The sequence below is a fragment of the Vanrija albida genome, assembly GCF_041260175.1.
Source record: "Vanrija albida strain AlHP1 chromosome Unknown contig_4, whole genome shotgun sequence".
Lineage (NCBI taxonomy): Eukaryota > Fungi > Basidiomycota > Tremellomycetes > Trichosporonales > Trichosporonaceae > Vanrija > Vanrija albida.
Genome location: NW_027191423.1, coordinates 2,072,857 through 2,085,969, shown reverse-complemented (window position 1 = coordinate 2,085,969; position 13,113 = coordinate 2,072,857). Strand labels below are relative to the sequence as shown.

Sequence of the window (13,113 nt, the reverse complement as noted above, 5' to 3'; positions counted from 1 at the left end):
TGCCATTGTGTTTGTGAGCATGTTGATAAGACGCCAGTCGCTGTCGTCAGTGGCGGCAGTGTGACCGCCGGCATGCACTGGCGCTCAATTGCCCCTTGAATTCAGACCATATGGGTAGAGTACATGCAGAGCAGCTACGGATCGTATCTTACGGGCGGTCGTTGAACACTGAACCATTGGTCCACGGGAGGGACGGCTCGGGGGGCGGCTCGCCGAGGTGGTCGAGCAGGTTGGCCCAGGCAGGCACGTTGTCGGCAGTTGGGAAGGCGCTGGCGCTGGGGTCAGACGGCGGGCGGAGCACCCACCAGTCGTCGTTGGGAGGGAAGGGGAGGAGGGTGGAGTGGAGACCTTGCTGCTGGGAAAACGTGGGCAGGTTGACTAGGCGGGTGGGCGAGAAGGGCTGGGCGCCGAGCGGCGAGTGGGTGGCGGGTAGCGTGTGGGCCGGCGTATGCGGCGTGACAGGGATCATGGAAGGGTTGAACGCCGAGGTGGGGTATATGCTCTGAAGTGGGAGGGGCGCCGGCGAGAAGAACGGCGCCGCTTGCGTCGTGGCAAGGGGCAGCTGCTGGGACGGTGTGTAGGACAGAGGCGGTGGTGGCGCGGGGATGGGCGCCGACGATGGGCCGGCTGCGCCGAGTCCCATTGGCACCGGGACCGTACGGTGTGTCTTCAACGGGCTGGGGAGGCTTGGACGCGGGCTTGGGCGGCGCGACATGCGGCTCACAGCACGACTGTGAATGCGCGAGCGCGTCACCTCTCCGCCAGTTAAAGCCATCTCCGCCTCGACGGCGTCGGCATGCTGGAGGATCATGTCCAGCACGCGGATCTCGTTCTCGAGGGATTCGTCCCGGCGTGTCGTCTTGCGCTCGACTTCAAGATAGTCGGTGTACAGCGCGCGGATATGCACATAGTTGAACTGCTGGAGCCGCTTGGGATACGCGAGGAGAATGCCGATGACTGTGGCTGGGGAGAAGCCCGAGGCGACCTGGCGCGGGTTAGCTAGTGACCGTCATTGTAACCCACAGTCATCCACTTGAAGCGGTCGAACGGGTCCGCGTCGACTTCGCGCGTGCTCAATCGGAGGGAGAGCTCGGCCAGCGCACTGTAGACGCACGCGTTGAGCGACGTGAGCAGCTCCGAGCTCATGTCCGGGTCGTTGAGCTGCGTGAGGAGGTACGGCCGGTGGAGCGAGATCCTTGCCTGGTAGTACTTGGAGGACAGGCTCTGGCGCTGGAACCCGAGCCACGGGTGGGTCTCGTCCAACGACTTGTCGGGGTGATCGAGCTTGAACACTGGCGGGAGGTTGGCCTGCCAGTCGAGCATGAGCCGTTCGCACTTCATGACTTCGGTGTGCTCGCGCCTGCCAAGCCCAAAGCAGTTGGTCTGGATTCGCCCAATGATCTGTGCGAGGTTGTAGTGCAGGATGAGGAACGTCGACTTGGTGATCTTTGTCAGTGGCCAGTTGCGGCGCGGGACGACGTGCAGCTCGTCGTCGTCGATGTTTGCGGGGAGGCGGATTGTGAAGCCGCCGTCTTGGATCGCGAGTGGGCGGCCAAGGAAAAGGGAGATGGAGCTGGGGTTAGTGATTCCTGGGATACGGCCTACCGGTCGAGAATGTACAACTCTGGGTGTCAGCAAGGGGTGGACACGGGGACTTACGAGCCCACAACCGCCGGCGAAGCTCGGCCTCCTTGCCGTCGACGCTGCGCCACACCTCGCCGTCAATGTGCATACTGGTGGGTTAGTTTTATCGACCACCTACTACCCACCCTTGCGCCTGGGCGGCACGCGCTGCCGCCCCGATGGTCTGCCATGCCTCGGGCACGCGGCGAGTGACAATGAGGTAGAGCGAGAGCTGAGGTCAGCCGCCTCTTCGCTGTACTCACCAAGCCGTACGCGCGCACCGTGTCGACCGACTCGCCGCAGAAGCTTGAGGTCTCGGACAGTGCGCGGCGTGCACTTAAGAACAGGCGGAGACTCAATTCCTCTCGCTCCTCCAGAAGATCGCCCGACTCATCCGCCTCTCGATCCAGGAGAACGCCAAAGGCAAGAACAATGTGGAAGAGGGAGAACCATCGGATGTCGATCTTGCTCAGGTCCTCAAACTCCCCACGGATCTTCCAGAAGGTATCGTACTTGGCCCTGAAGTCGGGCTCGTAAAGAAAGTCGACTTGGCTGAACATCAGCCTTGTTCTAGCCCAAACTCACTCATTATATCGCTCAAAGTACGCCCGCGTGAAGCGCTCACACAAGCTGCGGTTCGGCACCTGCCCGTCGAGCTGGCGGATATGGTATATCATCGACCCATCGGTTACGGCCGCGGTGAGATCGCCAAACCGCCGCGCCTGGCGCTTGTGCCCGCGCCCGTACTGTGAGTCGCTGAAGTCTGCGCTGTTGTTGAGCGTGACCTTGCCCACAACCTGGGGTCAGCTGTGGTCAACAGTCCAGCTCACGTTCATGACCTGCGCAGCGAGGCGGGGTCCAAAGTGACTCGTGCCGTAGAACTGGAACTGGCCTGGGTGTAAGCTTGCACCCTATGTATGCACTCACGTTCCACGCCGCTGCCCTCGATCGCAAGAGAGCCAATGCCTGGTGCACCACCCTCCTGCATCAGCGTGTGGTCGTGTTTGGCACTGCCACTCTGGGCGGTCTTGGCCGCATCGGGCGATGCGTCGCGTCCCAGGCGGAGATTGGTGTGGGGGAAGCTTGCACCGCCGCCACTTGGTCCGGCCGCGCCGGCCGGCTCGTCCACAGCCCACTTGGGCATGGCGCGCTCTTCTGGATCGGTGCGGTCGAAACTGAGTGGGAGGGCGAACGGGTGCCCGGCAGGAGAAGCTTGGGGGCGTCGATACTGGAATGGTTCTAGAGGTGAGGGGTGGGGCAGATTGGCGCGGCCGCGCGGGGTATCAGCGATCCCCGCGATGGAGCCGGCGTGCGACCCGTGGTGCAGGGAAGGGGAGAAGGTCGAGCCGGGGTGGATCCCGTCAGAGTTGCTGCCCGTGCTGCCTGTATGCGAGTGACCGGACCCGCCGCCCCGGGACGACTGCGCCCCGCTTTGCGCGTCGGCTTCCGAGTCGTCGTCTTCGGATAGGTGACGCTTGCCACTGCTCGTGCGAGTCTCTGGGGTCTTGAGCATTCGAGGGTCGGGGAAACGACACTCGTCGACGAGGTTGCGGCGTGCGCAGTGGTGACACGGGCGGAGGCCGTTGCACTGGGCGTCAGACTGGCTCGCAGAAACGCCCCACCTTTTGCTTGCGCCGGTTACACTCGGTGCACGCGGTCGCCTGGCGGCCGCGGCGCTTGAAGGGTGGGTCCGAGTACGCGCGTTGCTCGCCAAATGGGCGGGTGGCCATGTCCTCTGGGCCGTGCTGGTGAAGAGAGAGAGACGGAGACGGGGGAATGACAGGGGTGCACGGCTGGGGCTGCGTGTGGTCGGTGTGAGAAAGACTGGGCACTGCCAGGGGTAATGAGGTTGTGGGGGGGTGGGGCTGCCGGATCGACGAGGTGAGCACCAGAGGTGATTGAAGAGCTGGGGGCATTGTGAATGGTGCGTGCCAGTGTAAGGCTCGAGGTGGAAGGTGGGGGTAGATGAACGAGAGAAGTAGGTGTTAACGCTGCGGCGGCGGTAAGAGAGGGTGAGTGGGGAGAGGCAAAAGGTGAGTCGAGCGAGTCAATCGGAGCAGAGGGGCCCATTGGGCGCTGTACCCAGGCGGGAGAGGGGATCAGTGTGTGGAGATGTGTGTGTGCATGCCACGAGCGGAAGATGGCGAGAAGATGGCGGCGGTCGTCGACGGCGACGACGACGAGTTAGGGGGTGAGTCAGCAATCTTGTCCCTGTTGCGCTCGTCGTCATGCTCGCACTGTAGCAAGCTCGGTCCGTAGTTGTGCTCATCATGATCGTGTCGTCGTTGCCGCCATTGTGACTACCACTTGTCAGTGCACGAGTCGGTCACAGGGCCCCGTGGAGCAGTGTCCCAGTCTCCGCGCCCCACGGCGTCGCGGCGGCGGCGGCGGCATAGGACGATCAACCGCCTCTGCGGCCTCGTGGCGGCGACTGCAGTGCACTTGTGTGGCACCTCTTCGACGTCACTGGCACCGTCGTCATCTCGCGTCTCGCTTGCACGCGTCTCGAGTCAGTCAGCATCAAGGACTCTGAGCACATATCGGCCGTCACTTGCCGTACTTCCCCGCTGCCGGCCAGGCAGCACCCTCCCTCCCTCCTTTATCCTTTAGGCCCGTGCTCATCGGCGCGCCGGAACAATGACTTTTTGAGGGTGGCCGAGCAAGAACAATGCCGGCGTGCCGTGGCGTGATGCTGCTGCTCACTGCCTGCCTGCCTGCGTGCGTGCATGCTACCACTCGCCTATCGCCTTGCCTCACCTTCGCCATGCACTGCCTGTCAGCATGAAACGGTGCGAGGTGAGCGCCGTCAAAGTTGCCCAGATCCCCGCGTTTAGGTTGAAACGGCCGCCTTGGGGCGTCGTGGCGCGTCTTTTATCGCCCGAAAGCCAGCCGCGCGGCGCTTCCTTCCCTCTCCCTCCCCCTCCTTTCTCCCCCCTCCCTCTTCCCTCCTCCCCTCCCTCCTCTTCCTCCTCCTCCTCCTCGTCGGTCCCCGACGCGAGCAAGCCTCCGAAAGCGACCTGCTGCTCGTCCTCGTTGTCACTGAGGATCTGAGCGGCAGCCCGCGAGGCCATGAGCATGTGCCGTTGTCCTCTTCCATTCCCAGCCACCACAGAAGGGCCCATTGTCGCCTCGTGCCTGCCGTCCGACTCCTCCACTCCCATTGTCATGCTGCCCAGTCGACAATGCCCAGAGATGCTCGAGACGCTGGCCGTCGCTGCCTCGACCTCCTTTACCTTTGGCCACTCGGGTGGACTCACCTTCCCCAGCACTTTGGCCCGGCGGCCCCCGTCTTGCATAATACCTCATCGTTTGCATCCTTCTTCTCCCATCGCTCAATCTCAACGTCCGCAGTCAGCGCCCTCGGCCAGCATCTCCGTCTTGCTGATCAAACGCACACTTTCCAAGGCCCCATAGCTTCCCACGCCCCGCCAGTTCGCCAAAGCCGCCGTGAATCTCCTCTGGCGGTCGTCAGTCGTGGTCAGAGTTGCGTTCTGCTTTTCGCTCACATCGGCAGCCGTTGGTTCACCTCTACAGTTGTGAACAGTACCCCCTCCCCCCCACCCCCCTTCCCCCTCCTCCAAACTGTTCTTCACCATGGGTGCCTGTGTCTCCACACCTGGGTCCAGGCCCAAGTCACCGACGTCGTCGTGGTCGCGAGATATCGACAAGCAGCTGCGCGAGGTGGGTTCGAATCGAAGTGACGTCTAACCGAGCAGGAGGAGAAGCGAATGTCGCGCGAGGTCAAGCTCCTGCTCCTCGGTGCTGGCGCTTCCGGCAAGTCGACCGTGCTCAAGCAGATGCGACACCTTCACCGAAAGCCCTTTACCCCAGGCGAGGTGGAGGACTACCGGTGGGTGGCGGCGAGATCCGAGCTAACCCCAGCAAAATCGTCTTTTCCAACATTGTCGGCGCGATGCGGGCCGTCATCGACATGATGGACGAGCTCGGTATGGGAGTAGCCCACGAGAACAGGAGATTCATCACGCTCGTCGACAACGAGGAGCCTGTGAACAGCGGCCAGCCGTTCCCGCCGAGATACTTCAAGGCCCTCAAGTCGCTCTGGGAGGACGAAGGCGTCCAGGAATGTTACTCGAAGAGCTACGAGTATGCCCTGCCTGAGAACATGCCCTAGTAGGTGTTAGTGACAGGGGGTACGACTCAAGCCGCACAGCTTCTACGCCCACCTCGACCGCCTCTTCGATCCAGAGTACCAACCGACGCACGACGACATCCTGCGCGTGCGCTCCAAGACGACTGGTATCTCCGAGACACGGTTTGAGATCAACGACATGGTGTTCCGGCTGTTTGACGTCGGCGGCCAGCGCAGCGAGCGTCGGAAATGGTGCGGCCGGGGCTGGCTTACGCTGACATGGCAGGGCGTCTTGCTTTGAGGGCGTCACGTCCATCATCTTCCTCGTCAGCTTGTCAGACTACAACTCGAGCATCATCGAGGACCGTGACTCGAACGGCATGATCGAGGCGCTCATCCTTTGGGAGTCGATTGTCAACTCGCAGTGTGGGTAAGCCGTGCTGGTCAATACTCACCCTAGGGTTCACGAGATCCTCCATGATCCTGTTCCTCAACAAGGCCGACCTACTCAAGCAGAAGCTCGCCGACCCAAAGCAACAGGTTGCCACGTGGTGGCCAGAGTACCCCGGAAAGCCTGGGTCGTTCATGGACGCGGTCGACTACTTCAAGGCCAAGTTTCGTGCAGTGAACCGCACGCCGTCCAAGGAGATTTATATCCAGTGGGTTGGGACGAGGCCCGAGCTGATGTCAGTATCACGACTGCCACGGACAGTGCGCAGCTCAAGGTCGTCATGGCGGCCGTGACGGACACGATTGGTGAGTAAACCCGCGGAGGCCCCGCTGAGGCCAGTGCGCAACTCGCTCCGCGACATGGCCATTCTGTAAGGTCGATCTCGAGTTAGCCGTATAGTCTAGTGGCCTCTACAATGTTGTTGGTCTCGGTCGCCCGCGCAGCTGCATTGCGCGGGCCTACTCTCGTTTGGATGGTTGTTGTGTTTTACGCGCTGTAGAGTGCATGCAAGGTGGTCGAGGAGGAGGGCCGAGGCGGAGGGAGGTCGAGGCGGAGGTCGGGGCGGCGGAGGTCGAGGCTTTGGTGATGTCACAGGGCGGCAGCGGATGCACGTGATTTACCCAGAATGGGTGCTGGCTGGCTCCCCTGGGTGGGTGGGTCTCCGTCGGTCGGTGTCATTGAACGTTGTTACGACTGGGTCGACGTTGCATCCAACTGCATTGCATGCCCGACCAACATCGCGGCTAGCACTCCGAGACAGCATCCTACTCGAGATTCAAACACGTTGGTCGACGCCAGCGCCGTCGCTACAACGCGATCCAGCATCGCCCACCTCTTCGGCCACCGAGCAAACCCCAAACCCGGCGTAACACGTCCCGGCCAGGACAAGGCAAGAACCAGGACCGTGTTTCCGCGTGGCTGCAGCAGTCACCTCGTCTTTGACCACTCTCGACCACCTCTCGACCACCCATCCCACCATGCCGTGCCTCCCGTGCATGCAGCTCAACCCGAGCGTGCAGGTCCTCAACGAGTGCTATCCGCCGCCCAAGGACCTGCTCAAGTCGGGCCCAGAGTTCATGCCCCTGTCGCAGGACACGTCAAAGCTCACCTACTATGCGACCAACAAGCCCAGCAGCCTCGGCAAGATTGGCGACGAGCTCGAGAGAAGGACCGCCAAGGAGGCAAGAGGCAGCACGGGGGGTTACCCCAAGTCGCGAGCGTGAGTGCAGAGTCTGGCCACGGCTGACCACAGCTCGCTCCTCATCTCGCTCGTCATCCTCCACCGCCTGTTGACAGAATGCAAGGGCGACATTGGCAAGTTTGCCGGTCAGACCATGCGCATCATTTCGACGGCGCTCGACGTCAAGGTGTACCAGAAGAACGACACGGATCTCGAGGTCGCCGCGCGCGCTGCGAGCTGCTTCAAAGCCTTTGCGACGTTTACAGACGGCGCGGCGATTGGCGTCGACGACACGCTCACCGACGAGTACCTCGGCGTGCTGTCCAAGTTTGCGCAGATGGCGACGACGCAGCACACGAGCGAGAAGCCAGACGACGAGGAGCAGAGCCGGACGCGCCTCGTGGGCCTGCAGGCGCTCAGCTCGGCCGCAGGGTCTGAAGCAGTGTTCGGGAGCAACGTCGAGTTCCCGCGCCAGGTCAAGATCATCGTCCCGGCCCTGTTGACGATTATTTCCGAGGCCCCGCTCGCCGACCTCAAGGAGGAGCTGTCAAAGAAGAGCCCCGGTGGCGACAATGTCTCGCCCTTCTTCCGCGAGTTTGCTGTGCGCAAGCCCATCAACGACCGCCGCGCGCCCAGCCTGCACGAGCACGTGCCGGGAGAGAAGGGCCCAGGGAGCGAGGACGTCCGCTCGGCTGCCCTCCGCTGCTTCCACGACCTCGTTGGCGAGTGCCAGGCGTCCCAGGCCAACACTGTGATCGACGTGTGCTTCGATTTCCTCGACAAGCGCGGCTGGAGCGATGTCGAGAGGTGTTGCTGGCTCGCCGAGCGCCTCACGGCGGCGATGCTGCTTCAGTCGCGCTTTGTCGTCCCCACGCGCCTCGTCGAGCTGCTCGTCAACCTTCCGGACGACTCGCCGCCTACGCAGAAGCACTCGTCGGTGCTCGCCATGATCACGACGATTCTCAGCTCGAACGTGTCCCTCGTCGGTCTCGCTGTCACCGACATCCTCGCGAGCCTCCTCAACGTTATCATTCGCCGCGTAGGCGTCGACTCGCGCGACGCACTTCTGCCCGCGCTCGTCCAGTGCGTCTCGTCGCTCGGCACCCACATCTACTACGCCGACCAGATCAACGACATTGTCGAGGAGATTGCGCTCCAGATCCTGGCCGTACCGACCTCTAACCCCGCCCAGCAGGAGACGCTCCGCGTGCTGATCTACTGCATCACTGGCGTCATGAAGGCTGCCGACCTGGGCGACCAGGCCGAGGCCCGCGTCACCAGCCCCATCTCTGAAAAGCCCGACAAGGGCAAGGCTCCCCTCCTCGAGACGCCCGCTGTCGACACGCGCCGTGGCGGTCTCGGCCGCCGCAACCCCATCGCGCCCGAGGTGTGGCAGGAGACGCTGCCCCTGCTCTGCGAGGCGTCGTACCCCGTCCGCGCGGCCTACGTCCAGGCGTTCGTCTTCTATCTCGAGACCGAGATGCCACGCGACCGCAAGCCGCGCCCCAACGAGCCCAACATTATGCGCTTCTGCAACGCCGTCATGGCCGCACTCTACACCCTCGCCATCAGCTCCAAGCTCGGCGTCGCCGAGGCGCTCCCCACGCCCCCCGACTCTCCCCACCCCATCGAGAAGGTGACCGACCCCAACGCCCCCTCCAAGGCCGTGTCGTGGAACGTCAACGTCATTGAGCCGACTCCCAACGGCAGCGTCGCGAGCAAGGCCAACCCCCCAGCCGTCAACATCCCGCTTGCCAACGCCGCCGGCACCAGCGGCAACTCGGGCCACACGACGCCCGTGTCGTCGCGGAAACCCATCCGTGGTGGCCGCCGCGTCTCGCTCCCGCTCAACCGCCTCGAGTCGGGCGCCAACCTCACGTCGTTTGACAATGTCGCCACACCGTACGACTACTCTGCCATCCTCAAGATTCTCGACGAGCTCAACACGTGCGTGCCCGTCGCGACGCTTCTCGCCGCGGCGCCAATGCTCCTCGCGCTGGACCGCGACGCTGCCGCCGAGCTCATCAGACGTCCTGGCGACGGACGCACCGGCGCCTGGGTGCTCGAGCGCAAGCGCGCGTGTCGCGAGACCGTGGCCGTGTCGTGGCGCCGCCTCGCTGAGCGGTGGGGCGTACCCTCGGCCGTCGAGCTCGCCGACAGGGCCATCAACTCGCTCCCCGAGCCGTTCGCAGTGCCCGAGTGGCGTACCCCGCTCTCGCAGGACGACGTGCTCCCGCCGCCGGCAGAGCCCGCGTCCTTCTTCCGCGACCAGACCGAGGGCGAGTCGCAGTCGTCGAGCCAGCCCATCCTCGACCCGGCGCAGCTCGTGAATGCGTTCTCCACTTCGCCCAATGTGCAGGCGGCTACCGGCCGCGACCAGGCGACCATTGCGCGCCGCTTCGCCTCGCCGTGGAACGTCGAGCTCGCAATCAAGGAATGTAAGTGGCAAACACCAGGCCCAAGCTCACACCCCAGCCCTCGAACGTTACTCGTCGTCGGCGCCCGACGGAGAGCTGCACGGCAACGCTGCCGAGATGCTCATGGCCATCCCCAACGCCTCGTACCAGTCCCTCGGCCACCCCGTGTCCCGCTCGGTCGACGTTACCGACCTGCGCGACGCCCTCGACGGCGGCGGCGGCGACAGAGGCAGCATTGTCAATGGCTCGGGCGCAAACTCCTTTGTCAGCACGGCGACCGACGTGGCGCTGGGCACGTCGCCAGACACCAAGCGGTCCAAGCCACCAAAGCCCGACACAAAGGACATTCTCAACCAGATCTTCAAGGACAACAACAAGAGAAAGGCAAAGTCGTCTGCGGCGCCACTTGTGCCGCCGTCAGCCGATGCTCCCATCAACGTCTAGACGCCGCATTGTTTGTTAGTGTATACCACCTCGCAACCATACCCAATACCCCACATTATAGTCCACACATCCATAATGATGGAATGCTTGTGACATGCCATTGCTAGCGAGTCGCTGGGGGGAACTGGACACAAGACTAATGAAACTATGCGGTAAGAATGGGAGAGGGACAGGGCGGAGAGAGAGGGGGAGAGAGAGAGAGCGCGGGAGGTAGGGGGGAAAGGCCATGGGATCGTGCCCCTGGGTCACGCAGTACACCATTATCGGACACTGAACAAGGAACAGGCCGGTGTTGCGGGGTCGAGAGCCAGTGGGTGGCACATTATCAACAGGGCAAGAGGCCTTTGCGTGTTTACACAAGGGTAGAAAGTCCATTTACTCTGGGGGGTTAGGATCGGACGCTGAGCTCAACCCACCTCTAGGAGACCAAGTAGTTGCTGCATGGTTGTGAGCCCAGTCACAAGCGAAAGTCGACGCGCGAAGGAACTTCTTGTTCGAGTACTTCTTGTAGACGTAGACCTTCTCAAAGCCGGATTCGACCAGACGCTCACAGAGCATGATGGCAGCCGAGACGAGTTGTGATTCGGTAAAGTTGGAGTAGAAGACGAATGCCTCGTTCCAGTCACCGCCGAGCATCTTGCGGGCCAGGTACATGCCAACAGCGGCAATCATGCTTGGCTTGCAGCGCAGGAAGCGGTGGTCGAGGAGGGTGACCTCCATGAGGAACTTGGACAGGGTACGGGTCTGGATGTCGTAGTCGTCGGCCTTGGAGATGCGACGGACCCACGAGTATGGCGAGCAGTATGACGAGATGGTGAAGTCGAGGGTCTGCAGAATGATGCGCTCGCCCTTGAGGATCTCCTCCTTCGAGTAGCCGTTCTCGGTCATGTAAACAAACTCGTCGACGCTGGGCGCGAGGATCTCCTCGTACTTGGCCGCGATGAACATGGCCGTGACGCCAACGAGCTGGAGCTTGTTGAGCGAGACGACACGGACAGACAGGAAACGGTCGACAAGGTTGACGGCGATCCACAGAGTCTCGGGGAGCATGTGGTAGCGGAGATGGACTTGCAGCAGCCAGTCGATAAGGGTGGTGCGCATCGTCCTATTCAGGGTCAGAATTGATGCAAACACGGCAATCAAAAGGAAAAGACTGACCACTCGATCTCCGTCTGGAACTCCATGTATCGAGGGTTGGGCATCGTCGCGACCTGCAGAGTCAGCTTGGTCCGAGCGCTACGCTCACCTCGAGCTCCTCCATGTGGGCAAAGATGTCGTCGGCATACTCGGCGACCATGGTCGTGTCGAAGAGGTCGATGTCGTCCTGGAAAGACTTGCGGACCATGTCGAGCTCGGCATGGGCGGCATACTCGTCCTCCTCAGTCATGCGAAGCCAGTCTTCGTCGTCATACTCCTCCTCGTCGTCCATGCTATCGTCGGTCATGGCTCCAAGCGTTGCCTCGTCGTCCATGTCCAGCATGTCGTCTGCCAAGGCGGGGGCCAGCTTGTCAAGATCCATCTCCGAGCGGATGAGCTCGTCATCGGCAGCGACAGCATTGCGGTCGAGATTGGAGTAGACGGTCGGCTTGGTGATGCGATGAGGGACGGGGGCGATGGGGCGAGCCTGCTGCGTCTGCGACGGGCGGGTAGCCAATGGTGGCCTAGCCTCCGCCTTGACGGCCGCCTTGGCTGAACATTGTCAGTATGCATAAACGGCGGGAGGATGGCGAACGCACCAGGCTTCTTGACATCGTCGGCATTGTCCTAGCACATTGTAAGCGTCCGTGTGCATGGTGTTTGGATCTGGGCCAAACATTGCGCACTCACCCTGATGTTGGTCACCGCGCCTAAGACGTTGCGCTCGCGCTTGATGCCAGCCTTGGCGTTGTCAAGAGCCTTGCCTGCCTTGGACGGCTGCTGCTGCTGCTGCACGGCGCCGACCTTGGGGCCAAGGCGACTGGGTGCACCCTTGTCACCAGCACGTACTGGGACGGCATTCTCGTCGTTGACTTTGGAGGAACGAGTGGCAACTCGCCTTGGGTTTGCGGCCTATGGTGTGAGTGATGCGACGGCGTGTTTGATGCCTACCCTGTTCATGTTGAGTGATGCGCGGCGGTGTTGATGTCGGTGGGAAGGGGGGGGAAGGTTGTATTGTCCTCTGTTGACGGACGGGTGGAGGCGAGTTGGTTGTCGGCGTTGTGTAGTCGACGAAACAATCCGCTGTGCCGCCGTCGGTTGAGGTGCGAGGGCGAGAGAGAGAGAGAGGAGACAAGCAGGGGAAGAGAGTAGGGATTAAAGAGTAGGAGGGGGTGCAAGACTATGTAACAGTGTTCAAGTTTGAGGAGAGGGGAATGGGAAGGGGATTGTTGGTTGTTATGATTGATGACGGAAAGAATGGAATCAGAGTGAGGGGAGGGAGAAGGCGGGTTGATGGTTTGGGTGGTGGTGGTGGTATGCCGTTTGGCGCCCGAGCAAGCTGGGCTGGCTGGGTGTGTGTTTGGGTGCAAAAGGAGAGTGGCGCCCCGGGTGCGGACGAGCCCAAAGTAAACAGTCAAAACACCGACAAATGAGTGCAGACGGTGCTTGAAGGCAAACTGGGAACGAACGCTGCCGACAAGAGCAGAGAGGAGAGGAGGAGGGGGGTTGAGAGAGATGAGGAGGATGCAACTGTCGTTGTTGCTTGTTGTGTTGGTTGTTGGGTTGGGCTTGCTGGGCTTGCTGGGCCGAGTTGCCTGGCTGGTTAGGTTGTTGGCTGTTGGCTCTTAGACAGGTCCTATAGGCAGGCATTCAACAGGGAAAGACGACAAGGGTCTAAAGGGCGGCGACAGCGGCGGCGAGCGGCGGCGGCGGCGGGCAGGCAGGCAGGCAGGCAGCACCCAGACACCCAGCGACAAACACCCAAAGGCAC

General features: G+C 62.2%; 4 protein-coding genes across 4 annotated transcripts; 2 read left to right on the top strand and 2 right to left on the bottom strand.

Annotated features, from left to right (window-relative positions):
* Window positions 1-148: 148 nt before the first annotated feature.
* Q8F55_005544 (uncharacterized protein) lies at window positions 149-2,767 on the bottom strand (the record flags this gene model as incomplete). Its single annotated transcript, XM_069354033.1, has 9 exons — window positions 149-985; window positions 1,024-1,573; window positions 1,606-1,624; window positions 1,660-1,733; window positions 1,770-1,855; window positions 1,887-2,175; window positions 2,209-2,420; window positions 2,454-2,515; window positions 2,551-2,767. The coding sequence occupies 9 exons, from the start codon at window positions 2,765-2,767 to the stop codon at window positions 149-151; spliced, it is 2,346 nt and encodes a 781-aa protein (XP_069208675.1).
* Window positions 2,768-5,217: 2,450 nt separating this feature from the next.
* Window positions 5,218-6,477, top strand: Q8F55_005543 (uncharacterized protein; the record flags this gene model as incomplete). Its single annotated transcript, XM_069354032.1, has 7 exons — window positions 5,218-5,304; window positions 5,340-5,473; window positions 5,506-5,754; window positions 5,795-5,965; window positions 6,000-6,139; window positions 6,174-6,372; window positions 6,426-6,477. 7 exons carry the CDS (start codon window positions 5,218-5,220, stop codon window positions 6,475-6,477), a joined length of 1,032 nt encoding a protein of 343 aa, XP_069208674.1.
* A 664-nt stretch (window positions 6,478-7,141) lies between these two features.
* On the top strand, window positions 7,142-10,205 carry EFR3 (plasma membrane localization protein; the record flags this gene model as incomplete). The annotated part of the gene is made up of 3 exons (XM_069354031.1): window positions 7,142-7,383; window positions 7,417-9,782; window positions 9,820-10,205. The coding sequence occupies 3 exons, from the start codon at window positions 7,142-7,144 to the stop codon at window positions 10,203-10,205; spliced, it is 2,994 nt and encodes a 997-aa protein (XP_069208673.1).
* Window positions 10,206-10,580: 375 nt separating this feature from the next.
* On the bottom strand, window positions 10,581-12,302 carry CLB4 (B-type cyclin; the record flags this gene model as incomplete). The annotated part of the gene is made up of 7 exons (XM_069354030.1): window positions 10,581-10,585; window positions 10,622-11,310; window positions 11,364-11,416; window positions 11,452-11,894; window positions 11,942-11,969; window positions 12,033-12,254; window positions 12,294-12,302. The coding sequence occupies 7 exons, from the start codon at window positions 12,300-12,302 to the stop codon at window positions 10,581-10,583; spliced, it is 1,449 nt and encodes a 482-aa protein (XP_069208672.1).
* Between the last annotated feature and the right edge of the window lie 811 nt (window positions 12,303-13,113).